Source organism: Balaenoptera borealis, assembly GCF_965194805.1.
Source record: "Balaenoptera borealis genome assembly, chromosome: 12".
Taxonomy (NCBI): domain Eukaryota; kingdom Metazoa; phylum Chordata; class Mammalia; order Artiodactyla; family Balaenopteridae; genus Balaenoptera; species Balaenoptera borealis.
In genome coordinates, this window is record NC_138869.1 from 51909898 (window position 1) to 51929474 (window position 19577).

At 41.9% G+C, this 19577-nt stretch overlaps 1 protein-coding gene across 1 annotated transcript; it reads left to right on the forward strand.

Annotated features, from left to right (window-relative positions):
- The first annotated feature begins 43 nt into the window (after window positions 1-43).
- Window positions 44-19481, forward strand: ZNF660 (zinc finger protein 660). The gene is made up of 4 exons (XM_082348746.1): window positions 44-9650; window positions 10713-10847; window positions 11745-11866; window positions 17121-19481. Exon 4 carries the CDS (start codon window positions 17299-17301, stop codon window positions 18277-18279), a length of 981 nt encoding a protein of 326 aa, XP_082204872.1. The 5' UTR covers window positions 44-9650; window positions 10713-10847; window positions 11745-11866; window positions 17121-17298; the 3' UTR covers window positions 18280-19481.
- The last annotated feature ends 96 nt before the right edge of the window (window positions 19482-19577 follow it).

The window sequence follows — 19577 nt, forward strand, 5'->3', positions numbered from 1 at the left end:
CACCAGACTAGAAGCTTCTAAAGATAGAGGTGACATCTCTTCATAGGATATCTCATATAAAGCCCTCATTGATATCTTCTACATGTACCCTTGGAAGTCTCACTATTGTTATTTCATTGTTGGTTTCTGATAAATTTTCTATTGTGTTTAGGAAGTTTCCTTCTTTTCCTATTTTTTTGTTTGTTTTGGCCATTCCACACAGCATGCGGCATCTTAGTTCCCTGACCAGGGATCAAACCCACATCCCCTGCATCTGAAGCTCAGAGTCTAAAACACTGGACCTCCAGGGAAGTCCCTATTCCTATTCTTAGAAGCAGCAATATAATACAGTAGTTAAGAGAATAGATTTTTGTGCCTGGTACTCTAGTTCAAATCCTGACTCCTTACTTTCTTATGTGTGTGATCCTGAGTAAGTCATTTAGTTTCCTTGTGTCTAGCTCTTCCATGTATAAAATGGAGCTACCTCAGGGCTGTGAGGGTTAAATTAGTTCATAAGTGTAAGGCACTTAAAACAGTGCTTGGCACATACTATACCCTATAATAATTACTATTGTTTTGTATTTTGAGTTTTTGTTATGATGGTTTTTAAGTTCTACCACGTTTTAAAAAAAAAATCGAGTGTAATTTTACAGATAATGTCCTTTATTTTTGTAATTTTAGGGGGAGCAAGTTTCTAGATAAATGAAATTTCCTTGCACTCCTGGAATAAAATCCATTTGTTCATGATGTTTTAAGTACAGAACTAAATTGAATTTACTAATAAGGTTTTGCCTGCCTTGCAAAATGTATTTGTTTTTCTTTAATTACTCTGGAAGAGTTTGAATAATGTGGGAATTATTCTTTGAACAGTAAAATTAACTGGGCTTGATCCATTTTGGGGGATGAGGGAATTGAGAGGGACAAGTCTTTTTTTTTTTTTTTTTTGTCCTGCCCCGCCCTGAGAAGCATAAATCTTTAGCAACATTTTGATTTCTTCAATTACTGCCCTCTTTAAGTTTCTACCTCTGTGTAAATTTTGGTGATCTGTATCTGGAAATCATCCTTTCTACTGGACTGTCAAAGAGTGGCATAAAGCTGCACCTAGTATTCTGTAAATTCTTTTACTCTCTTTTGTATATGTAGTTAGAGCTGTGTTTCATCCACAATTTTTTTTATAGATTTTATTTAGTTATTTATTTTTTAGGCTGCATTGGGTCTTTCTTGCTGTGCGCGGGCTTTCTCTAGTTGCAGTGAGCAGGGGCCACTCCTCGCTGCAGTACGCAGGCCTTTCACTGCAGTGGCTTTTCTTGTTGTGGAGCACGGGCTGTAGGCCTGCAGGCTTCAGTAGTTGTGGCTCGTGGGCTCTAGAGTGCAGGCTCAGTAGTTGTGGCACATAGGCTTAGTTGCTCAGCGGCATATGGGATCTTCCCGGACCAGGGCTCGAACCCGTGTCCCCTGCACCGGCAGGCGGACTCCCAACCACTGCGCCACCAGGGAAGCCCCATCCATAATGTTTTACATTTTGGTTTCCTTTCACTTTTCCTTTCATGATTGCCAAGTTTTGGGGGTTTTTTTAAGTTGTTGTTGTTTTTTGTTTTTTTTTTGATGTGGACCATTTTTAAAGTCTTTATTGAATCTGTTACAATATTGCTTCAGTTTTATGATTTTTGGTTTTTTGGCTGAGAGGCATGTGGGATCTTAGCTCCCCGACCAGGGATTGAACCCACACCCCCTGCATTGGAAGGCGAAGTCTTAAGCACTGGACCACCAGGGAGGTCCCTTGAATATATTTTTTTCATATGTCCTTTTACTGCTTCAAGTTGCAGAGACTTTTTATTAGCCTCATATTTCATTTGTCTTTTTCTCACTAATCAACAATATTTGCCCCAAGATAGGGAAAGTGGGTTTTCCTTGAATTGCTTTATATTCTATTTGCATGCTGTTAAAATCATCTGTTTAGACTTGGAGCTAGAAGGTGAGTTATAAATTTATATTACTAATATGCTGTGTCGCAGTAAAGAAGTAAAGGAGCAGCTTGACATTTTGCTAATCTGGTTGCAAACCTTCCGCCCAGAGCCCTCTTTTCTTTTTCACTCAGCCTTCACTTTATGGGTACAGCGGAGGCTCCTTCCATGTGCTCTACCTGTTGCAAATAGCTTTGTTGTAAAAGAACTGAATGTGGAAAAACCTTCAGTCACAACTCAGACTTTATTTTACCTCGGCAACTCCAAACTGAGAAAAGAAACTATTCCTGAGATAAGTGTGAGAAAACATTCAGTTGTGTGAAACATCCACCAGAGACTTTATGCTTACAAGGAAGTCTACTTATTTGTGTGTGGGAAAGCCTTGGTTATAGTTTATTTCTTGTTTGACATAGCAAAACCCACCTGGGTTATAATCTGTTTTGGATTTTAGAGGGCAAGAAATCATTCATCCAGAGCTTCTATTATTTTGTACACGTTTTTGAAAAATATTATTCCTGGAATAAGTGTAGAAAAGCTTTTAGTTATAGCACATGGCTTCTGCTCCATTCATGAATCCACAATGCAAGTAAAGAATTACAGTAAGCAGTGTGATAGAGCTCCCAATTTACTTTTAAAAATCAAAGTTTGGGACTTCCCTGGTGCTCCAGTGGTTAGGACTCCATTGCAGGGGACACGGGTTCGATCCCTGATCCGGGAACTAAGATCCTGTATGACGCGCGGCACAGCCAAAAAATTAAAAAAAAAAAAATCAGACAAAATTTATACCCAGGAGATAGTTCAGGTGACCAAATATGGTGGTAAACGTGTTAGGAGCTGGACACTTACCCTCTTACCTGTTACACACAAAGAAAATATTCCACAGCTATATTCTGCATCCCAAACCCTGGTAATTCAGCTTCTAAGACCAGTAGGAAAGGTCCAGACATTTTGGGTGCCGACAAGTTGACGAGTACTGTCCCATGCTGGAAGACATTTCTGTGAAGTTGTCGACCTCTTGGAGTCTTACAAAGGATACTCTAGGTGTTAGGGACAAATTGTGAATACCCACAGGGTGGCTTTTGCTCTATAGAAAATTAAAAACAAACCCCCTATCCCTAACATTAGGATGTGTTCTAGCCTGATGGGGCCTTGTAAAACTCTTGCCCAAGGGGGATAATGGGAAGGTGTTATGATGTCAGCTGGCTCCAAGTACCTTGTGGTACAGGTATTTGACCCAGGATAGGACACTGTAGACTGATTCCTTACTGAACCACGACAGTCCTCCCACTAATATATGCACAGGACCAACGGCCTGTACTTTGCTCAGGTGGATGCCCTGTAGGATGGGTGCGCTTTCCCTTTCAAGACCTGTGAATACCTTGCGTGAAAACACAGTTTGAGAGAAATATTTGGTGTTCCACCCCCTTTTCTGATCTGTGACTCTTGGTTAGGAATTTGCAGCTGACTGAAAACATAATGTTTTTCCACCCTAGGTGGCGCAGTCCAATGACTTAAACGTTTCTAGAGATGTATGTACAGTTGGCATTTTATGATATCTAACAGGCATCTCCCCCAAGTCCCTTCCAGTTGCATTGTCTTGTGTATGGATGATGCATTTACAAGATATTAAGTTTCCCAAGCTGCTGCCATATGGATTGTGGATGGAAAGGGACAGGGCCAACAGTCACCCAAGATTTGAGTACAATGAGATGAAAGGACAGAGTAATCACAGGACAATATATATTCCTCTAAGATTAAATGAGGAGTGGTAACAACGGCTGCATGTTCAGGGCCACGGGGTGCATAGGTACATGCTCATCCACCAGGTTGTATACATTATACTTTGATTTCCATTTGGGTGAGATTGAAAAATGCTATATCCCCTCTCTGAGACTGTCTGTGTTGCTCCGCAGGGAAGGAGGGAACAGAATGATGCAATTGCACCATACCTGTAGGGACCCTGGCAAATCAGCATGACCTGATTTCAGAAAAAGGCCACTAGTGAAACCTCTAGTCAGGCTGCCTCAACAATGAGCAAAAATCGATGACACTCAAGCTCTCACTGGGGAGCCACACTACTGGTGCCCTTAGGATTTGAGGTATGTGCAGCCTACTACAGGGGCCATTTATGAAGAAGGTGGTCATGGTAGCTGTTATGGTGCTAAAATTAAAGCCACTGGCAACTGTATTCTCCAGGCTAAGCTGTGCACTTACCACGCTATCCGTTGTCAACATCTGTCCTAATGAGCAGCATTGAAATAATGAGATAGTGAGTTATTTAAAAGATTTTCCAAAGAGAACCATTAGAAGAACTCTAGACAATTCACCACTTCTCAGGGGCTCCCTGAGGTTTCCACTGAGAGTGGATATGTGGGATATTTGAACTGCAGAATCAGGAACAGCTGGGCAATTCCCAAAAATCTGCAAGAACTAGAGAAGTTGCACATCTGGTTGGGGGCCTCTGATTTGCCCAGAGCAATATGCTCCAATAAGAGTCAGGAATATCTTGCATTGAGGCAGAGCTAAAGCTGTGCTCTACCTGCCCTCACCAAAACAAGAAGCTATAATGTCTTGGCCCATAATTAATATCAAGGGTAAAGCCATCTTCTGACATGCCACCTGCTCTGCATCTCCAGGTTCTGGAACATCCCTTTTCCTCTTCTTGGGGGAATCACGAGTTGGTTGCTTCTCAAGGAAGTATGTTGCTTCTCAAGGAAGTTGGGTGTGTTAGTCTGCTTGGGCTGCCATAACGAAGTTCCACAGACTGGGTAGCTTAACCAACAGAAATTTATTTTCTCACAGTTTTGGAGCTGAAAGTTTGAGATCAAGGTGTCAGTGGGGTTGATTTCTTCTGAAACCTCTTTCCTGGGCTTGTAGATGGGCATCTTCTCCTTCTATCTTTACATGGTCTTCCCTCTGTTAGTTTATGTCCTAATTTCCTCTTCTTATACAGTGGTATTGAACTAGGATGTACCCTAATGATCTCATTTACCCTTTATTACCACTTTAAAGGCTCTATCCCTGAATATAATCACATTGTGAGGTCCTGAGATTTAGGACTTCAACATACGAATTTGCGGGGGACAAAATGTAGCCCATGATATCAGTTTAACTGAAGGGCAAGTCTGGATTGACCTGCTAATGTGGGGAGTTGGCCTTATTCTTAAGTGAACACATTTCCCCCTAGGTTGAACACTGTGGCCACTGCCTCCTGGGTTGTCTTCCAAATGGCTCCTCAATCTGTATTTTACTCTCTATTGAAACCTGGACATTTCAGCACTATGGCAGGCACACAAATGGTTATCTGAGGTGAGTTCCTGACTTTTGTTTTTAACATTTTTATTGAAATATAATTCACATACCATATACTTCATTCTTATAAAATGTACAGTTCAATGATTTTTGGTATATTCACATGCATGTGCAACCATCCCCACAGGCAGTTTTAGAACATTTTCATCACCTCAAAAAGAGAGTCCATACCTTTTACCTATCCCTCCCCCTAATTCCCCCCACTGCCAGCCTTAATGTTTTGTTTTTACTTTTTATTATGGAGAAATTTTAATGTACACACAAAATACAAAACAAGAAGAAAAAGAAATTAAGGATGGCATGTAATGCATAAGTTCTAACACCACCAGTGAAGCAAAGATTTAACTTGAATCTAATCAGGCCTCTTTTCCTACCTTCCAATTTACAGGAAATATAGGGGGATATGATGAGAAAATAAGTCAGATTCACTGATTTTTGATTTGTACAATGTGAGACACTCTATAAGACAATTGACCTAGACTCTTTGAAAAGTCAGTGAAATGAAAAAAGTTGCTCGGCTGTTGTAGATTAAGAGAGACTCTTCAGAAACACAACCATCAAATGCAGTGAGTGAACTTTGAATTTTTTTAAAAAGCTGTAGCAGATATTTGGGGATCAATGGAGACATTAAATATGGAATGGATGTAATATTTAATAGTAGGCCCATTTGATGATAATATGCAATTGTTTAGATTTCTTAAATCTGACAGTTATATTTTGCTTCTGTAGAAGAATGTCCTTATTCTTAGGAGATGCATGCTGCAGTGTTTAGGGTTGGAGGCTCATGATCTCTTCAACATATTTTCAAATGGCTAAAAATAACAACAAATAAAATGTGTATGTGTGTGTGGAGAGAAAAAGCGAATATGGTAAAATAATTATTGAATCTAGCTAGAGGGTATATGCATGTTTGAAAGTTTCAAAATAAAGTTTGAAAAAGGTAAAAAGGGATTATGGACAGCTTGTTATAACTCAACACCTTTTAGAAGAAATGCAATCTATAGTTTGAGGCAGTGTGGCAGTAGACAAAAAACACAGGATCTACTGTCAGAAAACCCAGTCCAAGTTTCAAATTGTCCACTACTAGCTGTGCAACCATAAGCAAATCATTTGACATATCCAGGCTTTAGTTTCCTTACCTAAAAATAAGGATAGCATTGGAATTCCCTGGCGGTCCAGTGGTTAGGACTCCACACTCTCACTGCTGAGGGCCCAGGTTCAATCCCTGGTCTGGGAACCAAGATCCCACAAGCTGCATGGCGTGGCCAAAAAAACTAAAAGTAAAAATAAATAAAAATAAGGACAGCATTGAGCCATAAAATTACTCTGAGGCTTAAATTATTTAATGCCCATGAAAGCTGTGTGTGTGTGTGTGTGTGTGTGTGTGTGTATGGCAGTAACGTCCCATTCATTTTTATACTTTTGAAGTATCCTTTGATCTTTTAAAAAAAATTTTATTTATTTGTTTGTTTTATTTTTGGCTGCATCAGGTCTTGGTTGCCACACGTGGGATCTTCCTTGCGGCATGTGGGATCCTCTGCTGTGGTGCATGGGCTTCTCTCTAGTTGTGGCCTGCGAGCTCAGTAGTTGTGGCGCACTGGCTTAGTTGCCCTGCAGAATGTGGGATCTTGGTTCCCTGACCAGGGATTGAACCCAAGTCACCTGCATTGGAAGGCAGATTCTTAACCACTGGACCACCAGGGAAGTCCCTGATTTTTCTTTCTTTATTTTTTTTTAATGAATTTATTATTTATTTATTTATGGCTGCATTGGGTCTTCGTTGCTGCGCACAGGCTTCCTCTAGTTGCAGCGAGTGGGTGCTACTCTTAATTGCGGTGCACGGGCTTCTCATTGCAGTGGCTTCTCTTGTTGCAGAGCAAGGGCTCTAGGTGCACGGGCTTCAGTAGTTGTGGCACGCACGCTTAGTAGTTGTGGCTCACAGGCTCTAGAGCGCAGGCTCAGTAGTTGTGGCACATGGGCTTAGTTGCTCTGCGGCATGTGGGATCTTCCTGGACCAGGGCTCGAACCTGTGTCCCCTGCATTGGCAGACAGATTCTTAACCACTGCGCCACCAGGAAACTCCCCCCTCATCTTTTCTTAAAGCCAGAGAGTCATAGCCTCAAAGAGACTGTGAATTACCAGAGGGAAGCATTGTGTTATCACCATTTTGACCAATAAAGTAAGACCTGAATAACTGGATATTGATTTCATTTACCCAAAAATGAGTTGTAATTTCTTTGGTTGACAGACGTCATGATAAAGATTGAAATTGCTGAATAGTTAGGCAATTATGAACCCCACAAATACTCTGATTCTGAGCAGTGACATCATCCTGGACTGAATGAATAGGTTTTGTCAGAAAAAATAAATATCCTTGTGGATAAAGGCAACAAGTTGGATAGGGTGGCCTGGAATTTGTATTTTTAATGTGTCCTCATTATGCTCTCTAAAATTAGAGACCAGCTGGGGCTGGAATATTAATGAAATATTGTTACCCCCGGGACCAGAGGTGGAGTTAAGAGTTTTAATCAGAATTGACAACTCCTCTGCCAAATAAAAGAATAGGTGAAAAGCAAGACCAAGTTGATCATTACGGTCATAATGTACATGAATATTCTTCTTAAGTGTTTCCTGATGTAGTGGCAATAGTGTTGTGCTCCTGAGTTCTACTTCCAGCATCAACTGGGGGTATGAACTTGTGCAAGTCTTATCATTTCTCTGAATCTCTGTGCCTCAATCTTCTTTAGAAAATGTTGTGCCACCTATAAGAATTGATGGATAAGAACGCTCCTGGTATGCTTTAAGTATTCAACACACATCTATTGGTTAACGAGCTTCAAAGCTTATTGCTCAGATGACTTCTTTGTCTATAGTCACTCCCTAGATTGTTCCATCCTGCCCTATATAGCGACACCTAAATTTACATCTCTAGTTGTGATTTCTTCACTGAACTCCTGACTCCTATCCCAATTGCCTGTTTGACATTTACTCTTGGATGTCTAATTGGCATCTTTAACTTAACACATCCATAACAAAACTATTGATCCCTCTCCCTAAACCTGTTCCTCTTTCAGTCTACCCTATTTCCAAAAGGCAGTCTTATTTTAGTTGCTCAAATCAATAACCATGGAGTCATCCTTAATCAACATCCAATTCATTAGCAAATCATGCTGGACATGCCTTCAAAATATATGTAGACCATTTCTCATCACCTAAATCACCTCTAAGCTAGTCCAAGCCACCATCATTTCTCATCTGGAATAGTGCAGTAGCTTCTTAATCTCTCTGCTTCTACTCTTGCCCACCTTCAGACTGTTCTCAGCAGAGCAGCCAGAGCAAATTTTTAAAACGTTATGTCATGGAGTGAAACTTTTATGCAAGGTTTATGTCAAAATGGCTAAGGACTGAAAGCAAGAAATTAGAATTTATAGAAAAACAAGTTTCTTGGCTCCATTCGTATCTGATAGCTAATAAACCTTTGAACATGTGGCAGGAAAAAAAAAAAAAAGGTAAGATCATGTCACTTCTCAGTCCCAAAACCCTCCAGTGTTATTTGGGACATATCCAAATCCCTTATGGACCAAAACATGCGCCCCCTTCCTTCTGGTTTAAGGCCTTTGCTTCCTGATGTTCCATCTATCAGGAATACTCCACCAGCTGCCCACATGCCTAAATTGCTCACTTCCTGTCTCTGCCTTCCCTGTCATCTATAAAATAACCCCACCACCACCTACCCCCTTCTCTCTCTCTCTCTCTCTACCTCCCTCTCTTCCTCTCTCCCTCTCTCTCTCCCCTTAGGCATTACTACATTCTAGGTATTTATTTATCCATTGTCTCCCTGACTTGAAGGTAAGCTTCATGGGGCAGTAAGTTCTTTGTCTTCACTACTGTATCTGCAGAGCCTAGAACAATGACATAGTAGGCACTCGACACGTATTTTTATATGCTGCCGATAAATGGTAGCCGATCCTGACTTTGAGGCTGAAAGGAGAAGGATGTGTGAAAGGATGACTTTTCGGCTCAGCAGCCTGAGCTGGGGGTGTGACTTCAGAGAGTTTCAGTTCGAGGAAGGTAGTCTGGCCGCCCAGTTGATTGGTCCCTCTTCCCGCCCTAACCAAGTCCTTTACCCAGGCTCCACCCCGTCCAGGGCTCTCCGCCTATTGGCTGAACTCTCCACGCCCTTTCGCCCTCTCAGCCAATGGTAGGGTAAAACTGGGCGGGAGGCGGGGCCAGGGCGTCCCCTGACCCGCGGGCTTGCGAAGGGGGCACAGAGATGCAGAAACCTCCCGATGCCTAGAAAGACCGGAGGGTTAGGGTGGGAGTTAGTGGGGAGTCGGTGACGTAGTTCCTTCTCCGCTTTGTTCCAAGATGTGGTTCGGGCGCGTTCTGTGCGGGGTATGTGGCAGCTTGGTGTGGGGCTTCGGGCCGGTTCTGGGAGCGGGTGGGGCACATAGGCCGGGGGCCAGGCCTCCTTCACCGCTGCCCGCTGCGGAGACGGGGGCGCGGCAGGTCAAGGTGTCGTCGTGGGCCGCGCTCCCCATGCTCTGCGCTGCCCCTTTGTCTTGGGTCTCGTCTCCTGCTCCGCGTAGCTGCTCACTCGGACCAGCTGACAGTGGTGACAGAACTGTATCATCCTCGTTGCTAGCCATGGGGCCTCCCTGGTAAAAGCGGTCCACGTCCCGCCCAGGCTCTCAAAGGGCTCCGCAACACCTAAGTATTTGGCTGAGATCACTAATCCAATCCCTGCTGTGTTCTCAGTGAGGAAGCCGACCCAGAGAGGAGGGCAGAGCCTTGCCGAAGGTTACTCATTCATTCATTCAACAGATACTTAGCACCAACTTGTAGTGTATTAGATCCAGGGATTACAGTTGTGTACAAGGCAGAGCTATATTCTGGTAGGGAAGAAATGGAACAAGCTTGAAGGGTTAGACGCGGGGTCTGGGAATCTGAAGGGGGAAACACAAAACCGATTTTGAGGCCTAGTGATCCTGAGAGATGGGTAATCATAAAAAAATTCTCCTTCTAGCATCCCTGTAAAGCCTTATTTCTTCCTGTCTTTAAAGACATTTGACTCAGCAGAGTTTCCCTCATCCCTTTTCTGCAAACTTTTGTTGGAAAGCTGGATTGCAGAGAACTTCTCACTTGGAATGCATTTTTCAGTTAGAGGAGAATGTGGAGACTTAGATATCAACAGAACAGGTGAAAAGGAGCGACCGTGGTGTGATGGAATGAGGATTTCCTTCCGACTCAGAAGGCTTATCTCTTACTACCCATATGACCTTCAGCAAGTCATTCCATCTCTGGGAGCTTCATTTCTTCATCTTTAAAATGGGAATGATTATCCTTATTGCTCTCAGTTCAATAGAAAGGGAAGTGACCCAGGGATGGGACATTGCCCTGAGTGTCCACTTGCAGTTGAGCTCTCAGAGAACTCAAGTCATTTCTATGTGTTTACAGTGATCCAAGACCCCACTAGGAACTTTTTCACCAAACCGAAGGAAGAGATGAGGCAAGATCTGTGCTGGGCAGATCCTTTGGAGTGAGGCTACTGTGCACAGGCGTGAAAGTGAGCCATTCCCTTCTCTTTGGCAGGTGAGATCTTTATTGTGAAATTAGTTAGTCTGGGGACAGGAATCCTGCCTGCTAGAGAGTATGGGAACCAGGTCTGAAAGGGAACATTTCTCGAGAGAAACAGAGAAGTGGGAGGAGGACCTCTGTACCCTGAGGGGTAGAGTTTTGGTGAGGAAGGGTGATGTAGTGGAACTCAATTTTGGGTGTCAGGAGACTTTGGCTTGAGTCCCAGCTCTCCTCTAAGTTCCAGTTTCCCCAGCTCAAATTTTTAATATGAGACGAGGTGGTCTAGGAGTTTCCTCCTAACTCTGACATTCTGAGAATCTCTGAGCAGTTAGACTAGGTGAGTCTCTTAGGGAATTTAAGCCCTTGGATGGCCCTGTTGAGACAGAACTGCCAAGAATGTCAGTATTGTCATGGTGTTTCAACAATATGAAGCACCAAAGAGATAAACAGGTGGAGAGGAGGGATGAGGGTGGTCATGTGTGGAGGATGCACTTCTCACCATCCCTACACCCAGATAGAATTAGATAGAATCCTGAACTTACTTAACGTTTCAAATCAAACATTTATTGAGCCCTATGTGCCAGGCACTGTGTGGGATCCATATACAAATATCATGGGCCCTGTTCTCTGGGGGCTTAGAGCTTAAAGTATACATGTGAGGAGGGGCACAGACATACGCAGAAGGAATTATGGTATAAGGCAACTCTTTTATATTACAGATTTTTTATGTTTTAAGTGAAGAAATTTTTATATGGTCAAATCTATCAGCTTTTCTGTTATGGTGTCAGCTTTTGCTTTATGCTTAAGGCCTAGGCCTTTCCCTGAGATCAAGATAATTTCTAATAGTTCTTTTATTTTTTTCCTTTAAATTTTTACACTTCACTCATCTGTTTCTCTGGAATTTATTTTCAGGTATTGCCTCTTATTCATCACTCCACTGCAGCTAAACAGTAACCAAAGACCATGTGACCACTGCCCAGAGGGACCTGAAAGGCTGGTGATGCTGGTGAATTAAAGGAATACAATGTCTCTAGGTAAAACCTCTGTCTCTCTCTCTCAGAATAGAACTCTGCCCTTTGTGGGTTCCTCACAGCCTGAAATGAATGGTGCTCCTGAGATCAGGACACTCATCCATCAGTCTCAGGGATTTGTGGGTCAGAGACCTGTGGGGCCTCATTGGTCCTCTTCCATTTTCTGGTTGTCTGAGATTGTAATTTTGTGCCCAGTTGCCTGAATACCCCTAGTGACTTGCTATCCTTATGGCCTCATCTGTCCCTCCTCCTACTTCTTTGGCTAAGACCCCACCTCCCTACTGCCTGGGAATTCTTCCAGAATTTCTGAGGGAATTTCCCATCCATTTGGGCAGAGGGCAAATAGTTAGGTTTCCGTTTGGTCAAACTCTCTTCAAACTATCCCTCCCTGCTCTCCTGACAAGTCTTGCTTCCTCCTCAGGTCCTCCAGAACCACCCTGAGCATCCTTACAGCACGTCCTGCATTTCTCTTTCTCTCTGCCTGCCCTTTAACCAAAATCTCTATTTCAGCAAGCTTATACATTTTCATGACTTCATCTGTCCCCTATGTCTTATTCCCAAATTAGTATTCCTGACATATTCTTCTTCCTCTTGTCTAAAGTGTTTTCCCACATCCCCATCTTTCTTAGTGATAGTACCATTCTCAATATTTAGACCTGGATCTGATGGCCTAGAATTCTTTCCTTTAGTCATCCTCTATATCCAGTCTGATATATGCATATGCTTTCCTGGAAATAGCTGGACTTGCTTTCTATCCTGTTGTTATTCTGGACTAGGGTCTCACTATCTCATACATTTGTTTATTCATTCAGCAAATATTTATTCAGCACCTAGAAAGTGGCAGGCCCTCTAATGGTCACCCATACTGCATTCCTAAACTTCTCTCCCAGCTCATTTCCCTTCCTCCATTCTTTTTTTCAACTCTAATCCATCTGGGCTAATCTTCTGAAAGCATTCTTTTCCTAATTTCACTTTTGGGTAGGGTGATACAAAATTTATTGTCCAAACTGGGATGCTTTTGTGAATTAAGGGGGGCACTATTAATAATGATGCTGGAAAAAAATTTTTTTAATAAAAAAATAAAGAATAATGATGCTGGAATAGCAGGTATAAACCAGGACTATTCTGGGAAAACCAGGGTATATGATCACCCTACTCCTAGGTGACAGCTCTTGGATTCTTTCTTTTTATTTTCCTCAGTTTACTCCTCATGGGATACCCCAGCTTCCTCTTTCCTGTTTTCCACTTCATGAAGCGCAGAGAAACATGAATGTGCTGGGGGTGGAGGGAAGTTTGGGACTAGGGGAAATGAATGGTAATGCTTGAAAAACTTTGTTCTTGACAAGTGAGAATGAGAAGGAAAGTAACAAGAAAAGAGAATAGCAAGGTAGGAAAAAGAATATGGAAAATAGAGGGAATTCCCTCGTGATCCAGTGGTTAGGGCTCCAAGCTTCCACTGCAGGGGGCACAGGTAAGATCCCTGGTCAGGGAACTAGGATCCTGCAAGCTGCACCATGGCGCAGCCAAAAAAAACAAAAACAAAAAACGAATATAGAAAACAGAGGAAATTAAGGGTAGATTTCACTCTTCCATTTAGAACTTGTTTCCTGTTGACCAGCAGATTATATCCATATTTTTTGCCCCGTGATTTCAGTGTTCTGGCTGGTATCACTTCACACAACTCGATTGTTTCATTTCCTCATTTGTTCATGAAACAACAAAAAAAATTTTTTTGAGTGCTTGGTATGTGCCTGGAACTTTGCTAGGAATACAATAATGAACAAAATGGACAAAAATCCCTGCCCTCATAAAGCTATGTGATAGTGTAACCTCCCACTTATTTTTTTTTTTTTTTAAATGGGAGACTCTTTTTGGGGGGGGCGGTTACTTATTTATTTATTTATTTATATTTATTTATGGCTGTGTTGGGTCTTCGTTTCTGTGCGAGGGCTTTCTCTAGTTGTGGCAAGTGGGGGCCACTCTTCATCGCGGTGCGCGGGCCTCTCATTATCATGGCCTCGCTTGTTGCGGAGCACAGGCTCCAGACGCGCAGGCTCAGTAATTGTGGCTCATGGGCCTAGCCGCTCCGCGGCACGTGGGATCTTCCCAGACCAGGGCTCGAACCCGCGTCCCCTGCATTGGCAGGCAGATTCTCAACCACTGCGCCACCAGGGAAGCCCTCCCCCACTTATTTCTGAGTACATCAACCCTGTGCTAACATCCTTTTGAGAAAACAGTTTTTGCTTATCCTCAGGTTCAGCCAAAGTTCTGCCTTTTTTAAGCACCTTTCCACAAGCGTCTCAAGCCCCAGTACTCACTCCCTCTCCTAGCCCCCTTCATCCCCTGATTGGGTACTTTGTAAATTTGTAATTTACTCTCTTAGTGTATTGTCATCACTCCATTGTAAGTTCCTTAAAAGTAGGTATGGTATTTCACGTTTATATTAGTCTCCTTGGGCCTCCATAACAAAATTCTACAGACTGGGTGGCTTAAACAACAGACATTTATTTTCTCACAGTTATGGAGACTAGAAGTCCAAAATCAGGGTGACTGGCTGATTCAGTTTCTGGTGAGGACTCTATTCCTGGCTTGTAGATAGCCACCTTCTTGCTGTGTGCTCACATGGTTTTCCTCGGTTTGTGTATGTGGTGGGAAGGGGGCAGGAGTGCAAGTTGAAAGCTAACTCTCTGGTATGTCTTCCTATATGGACACACTAATCCTATTGGGTCAGGGTCCACCCTTATAACCTCATTTAGCCTTAATTACCTGCTTAGAACTCACATCTCCAAATATAGTCACAGTGGGGGCTTGGGGTTCAACATACGAATTTTGGAGGGACACAGTGTGTAACAGAACTTTTTTTTTTTTTGCATTCAATAATGGTATTTATTGCTTGTGACAGACGGAGTCATGTAAATACCTGGTTATTAGTGTTTTTCCTGAACACCTCTTTTTGGAAGGCTGCAAGACTGATCTTTCCATAATAGCCTTTAAGGATATAATAGTTACTGCAGTAGCTAACTGGGGAGCATTGGATCAGCCATGCCTAGAAATGAGACATCTGGGGGCTGGCTTCAGGGCACTGTCTCATTCTGAATCTCTTAACATACTTTGTTCTAGTAATTATGGGAATCTGTTCCTCTAAAGTCATTTCCTGAGTTTTCATAAGTAATACTGTAGAAAGAAGAAGAATTAAACAATAACACAAGTTAGCAGAGGACAATTTGCCAGCAAAATGGGAGGCTTTCATAACAGCACATCCATAAACTTATCCACCTAGTCATCCATCCATTCATTCATACCACAAATGGTTTCACTTTCTGCAACAATGCTTTTTAAAAATTTCCCTGCGCGAGACCCAGGACAGAGATATGTACAGGGTAGAGTGTTCAATAATTACTAGTTTAAGAAATGTATGAAGAAAAGAAAGTTTCAGAGAAGATTAAAAATGGAAAAGAAGCTGAGAAAGAACCATCAACTTTCTCAGAACTCTGGAGGCGGCTTCACTTGCTGTCCCACTCTGCTCTGCAGTTCCCCTGGCTTCTCACTGAGTTTCCTCCACCTGCTAACTCCTGTTTGATTAGGAGGGTAACAGCAGCTGGATGTGAGTGTGCTCAGGCTCCTGCCAAGAACCCCTCCTCCCCCACCATTTTCTCTGCCTGCCCTCCATATCTTGGGCATGAGTCTGTGTATATGTGCCTGTGTATCATATCGGTGGCACCCACCCTTCTGAGATGTGAACTCTAACCTCCACAGTTCTCTTCTTGCTGGCCTTGAGCACTCACCATTGGATACGTCCCTCCTTCAGAGAGCGTGACTCAGTTTATCAGAAAGCTATGGGATAATGAAAACTGGTCAAAATTTTTGGAAAGCAGTAGGTAGTACTACAAAACAACGTCATTCCTTCTGACCCAATAACTCACTTGTGGAACTTTTATCCTAAGAATATATTTCAATGAGAAGAAAACTTTATATGTATAGAGTGATCATGATAGTGTTATTAATAGTGGTTAAACCTCAGGGAACAACAGAAATGTCTGACACTAGCAAAATTGTAGGTAAAGTGTAAGGAGTTTAATTGGTGGTGAATTATACAGTCAGAAAATGATCATATGAAGAGTTAATAGCAATATGGAAAAATACTTATAAAAATTAAGTAGAAGAAGTAGGATGCAAAATTATATCTACTGTATATTTACAACTATATAATTATGAATATGGACAAGTCTGAAAAGGAACATAGTAAAAGGAAAATTAGTCATGCGTTAGTATCATGGAGTCATCTTTCAGTTTTCTTTCATGACTCAATCCCCTCTAGATTGAGGTCTGCTACGGATATCTATATGTCCAGAGTTTTACGTCAAACCAGTTGGGAAATTCCTGCTCTTCCCTGACATTGGTTTCATGTATCGGCCCCTCTTGGTTGTGCTGCCCTCTACTCTCACCCTATTGCCATCTTTAGACACTTTACCACTGTACCATGCAAGGTCCTATTAGAGTTTCCCCTGCCATGCTTTAATTAACCCTGTTTCCCAGTTCAACCTCTCAGGTTCACCCAATAGACTGCTTGGTGAAAAGCAGACAGACTGAACTAGCACATATGGCTGGATCCAGCTACAGACCAGCCCCTACAGAGTAGGCTATGATGTGACTACTCTCCAGTATTGGAAGAATTGTGTTACCCCTATCACAACAAAGTTTAAGAAGAGGGATGTAGTACCTAGACCAAAGCAAAAGATGAAATCTTAGTCATACCTTAAGACAAAATCCGAGTTACTATTCTATAAAACAATTTTTGAGCACCTATTTTGTTCCAGCCACTATATCACTGGTACTAGGGGAATAGGTCAGCATGAACTAAATGCCAAACTGATCTGAAGATTAGTCACTTAAACTACTGAACGAAGGATCTTTCAGTGCATTTTTTCTAGGGATCAGATTAGGAGTTAGATGGCTCCAATTCTGGAAGTAGAGCATGAGATAGGAAGAAACCAGGATGGGTTTTATACTACTCATCGTTCATTCTGATGCTGGACATGTTGGGCTCCTGTCAGCCCCTGGCTTTCCATAAGCCTTTCCATTGGCCTCTATGTCTATCCTCATTTTTCTCATCTTTTTGATCAGGTCCCCCTGCCTTTGAACACTTACTTTTCCATGAGGGACCTTGTGTTCTGCCACATCTTGTTATCCTTGGATAATTCTCCTTCCTCTAGTATAGAGAGCAGGTGACATGTGCAACTTTTCTTTCTTCTGTCAGATGGTGAAACGGGGATTGAGGAAGTATTGATTCCAAAACATCATTCCCGAAAAATCTGAATCTCATACTTTCAAGAGAACTCCGCAGAGGTGTTGCCAAGGAAGTCAATGTTTAGAAGGCTCCTCTGAAGGGAAAGGGAAGACTCAAGGGGCCACTGGGATGCTTCAAGCAAGAGAAAATGAGGAGAAAGACAAGAAACTTCAAACAGAAGACAGTTAAGGATAATAAAACATTCACAGAAGTGAGTGACCAAGAATCTGAAAAAGACGACCCTACAATAAATGAGAGAAGTCAGGCTGAAAAGAGACAGTATGTGTGTACTGAGTGTGGGAAAGCCTTTAGTCAGAGTGCAAATCTCACAGTACATGAACGAATCCACACAGGAGAGAAACCCTATAAGTGTAAGGAGTGTGGAAAAGCCTTCAGTCATAGCTCCAACCTGGTTGTTCATCGGAGGATCCACACTGGACTGAAGCCTTACACGTGCAGCGAATGTGGGAAATCTTTCAGCGGTAAGTCACACCTCATTCGGCACCAGGGAATCCACAGTGGGGAGAAAACTTATGAATGTAAGGAGTGTGGGAAAGCCTTTAGTCGGAGTTCTGGTCTGATTTCACATCACAGAGTTCACACTGGTGAGAAGCCCTACACTTGTATCGAGTGCGGGAAAGCCTTTAGCCGTAGTTCAAATCTTACTCAACATCAGAGAATGCACAAAGGAAAAAAAGTTTACAAATGTAAGGAGTGTGGGAAAACATGTGTTTCTAATACAAAGATTATGGACCATCAGAGAATTCACACTGGGGAGAAGCCTTATGAATGTGATGAGTGTGGGAAAGCTTTCATCTTAAAGAAGACCCTTAATGAACATCAGCGACTTCATCGTAGAGAGAAACCTTACAAATGTAATGAGTGTGGGAAAGCTTTTACTTCTAATCGAAATCTTATTGATCATCAGAGAGTGCACACTGGAGAGAAACCCTATAAATGCAACGAGTGTGGAAAAACCTTCAGGCAGACTTCTCAAGTTATTCTACATTTAAGAACCCACACAAAGGAGAAACCCTATAAATGTAGTGAGTGTGGGAAAGCCTATCGTTATAGCTCACAGCTTATTCAACACCAGAGAAAACATAATGAGGAGAAAGAAACGTCATAAATGACATATATTGTTGGAAGTGGGGCTAACTGCTACTTTCTGGAAAAGCAATTTTTCAGTATCATCAACCTTAATTCTCTAAGAATTCATACAAGGAAAGTAATCAGAAGTAGACAAAGATTAACAGAAGGGCTATTCATGCCAGCATCATATATAACCGGAGGAAGAAAACTAGATTTTCAACCATACAGGGTTTAAATGAATGATGGTCTAGCCATATGATGGTTTGGCACCCATTGTAAACATTTTTAAAGAATATTTAATGCCATGGGGGAAATGATTTTGATGAAATGGAAGATAAAGAGAAAAACAATGAAATACGATCCAAATTTTTAAAAAACACTTATGCAAAGGAAAGAAATGGGAATGAAATAATACCAAACCAAAATGTTAACAGTGATTATCTCTGAATAATAGGATTATAGGTAATTTCTATTTTCTTCTCTATACTTTTCTATGCTTTTTAGATTTTCTACAGTGAGAATGTACTACTTTTATATTTTTCTACAGTGAGAATGTACTACTTTTGTATTTTTTAAATACAACGAGTACATGTTCATTTTCACTCAACAGGGTTATGAAAGGCACATAGAACATAGACCCTAAAGTCCTGGGATTGCACCCTAATACTGGCACTTAGTAGCAGGGGAACCCTGAGCACGTCACTTCCTTTTAGAGTCTGTTTCCTGTGTATTACATCATAAATACCAGTTGTTGGCTTTTGCAGTTTTGAGATAAATTGACTTTACAGTTGTCAACAGAATATATAATCCACTTTCTTAATCACTGTTAGGTTAAAAGAAAACGGCAAAGCTTTGCTACATTCTCCTCTCCCACATTGTAGAAGGATCCGCAGTTAATAAAGAACCACCTAGGCTCCACCTTTTCAATATATGTCTACAGAAAAAAATGGCCCCTTATGAAATTGGAACAATTGCAGTTTCAAAGCTTTTAAAGAGACACAGCATAATTCAAACAAGGAGAAGACTCTGCCTTCACGTATTACATGGAGTTTCGTAGCTGAACGTGCAGACTTTTGGGTCAGAGACATATGAGTTCTAATTCCAGATCTGCTGTGCCCTAGCTTGTCAGTTTTGGACAAGTCCCTCAAATGCTCTGAGCCACAGATTTATCTGTAAAATGGGAATAACCACCTACCTCACAGGGTTGTTGTGAGGATTAAATGAGATAATGCATGTAAATGTGTGACAAGCCTTTCTTTTTGTCTAGCCCTCTGAGAAGGCCTTAATCCGTTTACAACCAATATTTTAAACTTTTAAGACAGCTCAGAATCCATC